At 60.5% G+C, this 569-nt stretch overlaps 1 protein-coding gene across 1 annotated transcript in view; it reads left to right on the top strand.

Moving 5' to 3' along the window:
• Window positions 1-459, top strand: part of ACA1_001310 (uncharacterized protein) — a gene marked incomplete at both ends in the record, with an annotated part of 4,434 nt that extends 3,975 nt beyond the window's left edge. Inside the window, 2 exons of the mRNA XM_004353255.1 lie at window positions 91-235; window positions 359-459. Of these exons, the coding sequence (XP_004353307.1) occupies window positions 91-235; window positions 359-459 (246 nt within the window). The remainder of the gene's footprint in view (window positions 1-90; window positions 236-358) is intronic.
• Window positions 460-569: the final 110 nt, after the last annotated feature.

Here is a 569-nt window from a genome sequence, read left to right on the forward strand (position 1 = left end):
ATAATTCAATCATTCACATCAATCTTAGATGTGTAGCTCTGCTGACTCTTCTATTCTCCTTCTGCTGTGTGGCTTGATGTGTGTGCAGAGACGAGCGTGTTGTTCTGCAAGTGGGTCAACTCGACCGAGCTGGCGTGTCCACAGGCGCCCCTCACCAGCCCGGGCGCTGTGTCCATCGTCATCAAGATCGGACCCAACATCATCAGCCCCGCCAACCTCACCTTCCTCTTCTACCGTACTTCTATCCTCTTCCTTCTTTCCTTCCGTGTGCGTGCGCGTGCGGTGGCGCGTGTTGTGTGCGGTTGGTGCGTGCGTGCGTGCGTGCGCTAACGCGCGGCTTCGCACGTGCGTCTTGTAGAGCCGCCGCAGCTGCAGAGCCTGGACCCGCCGTCGGGCAGGGTGGCCGGAGGCTACGACGTGCGCATCTGGGGATACGACTTCTTCCCAAACCCCGAAGACGGTACCCACTTTTCTCCCTCCGCGGCCACTTGCGTGTGCCTCGTGTGTGCGGTGTGTGTCGTGTGCGGTGGTGCGTGTGCGGTGGTGCGTGTGCGTGTGCGTGTGCGTGT

This window comes from Acanthamoeba castellanii (genome assembly GCF_000313135.1).
Source record: "Acanthamoeba castellanii str. Neff unplaced genomic scaffold scf7180000082832, whole genome shotgun sequence".
NCBI classification, from domain to species: Eukaryota; Discosea; order Longamoebia; family Acanthamoebidae; genus Acanthamoeba; species Acanthamoeba castellanii.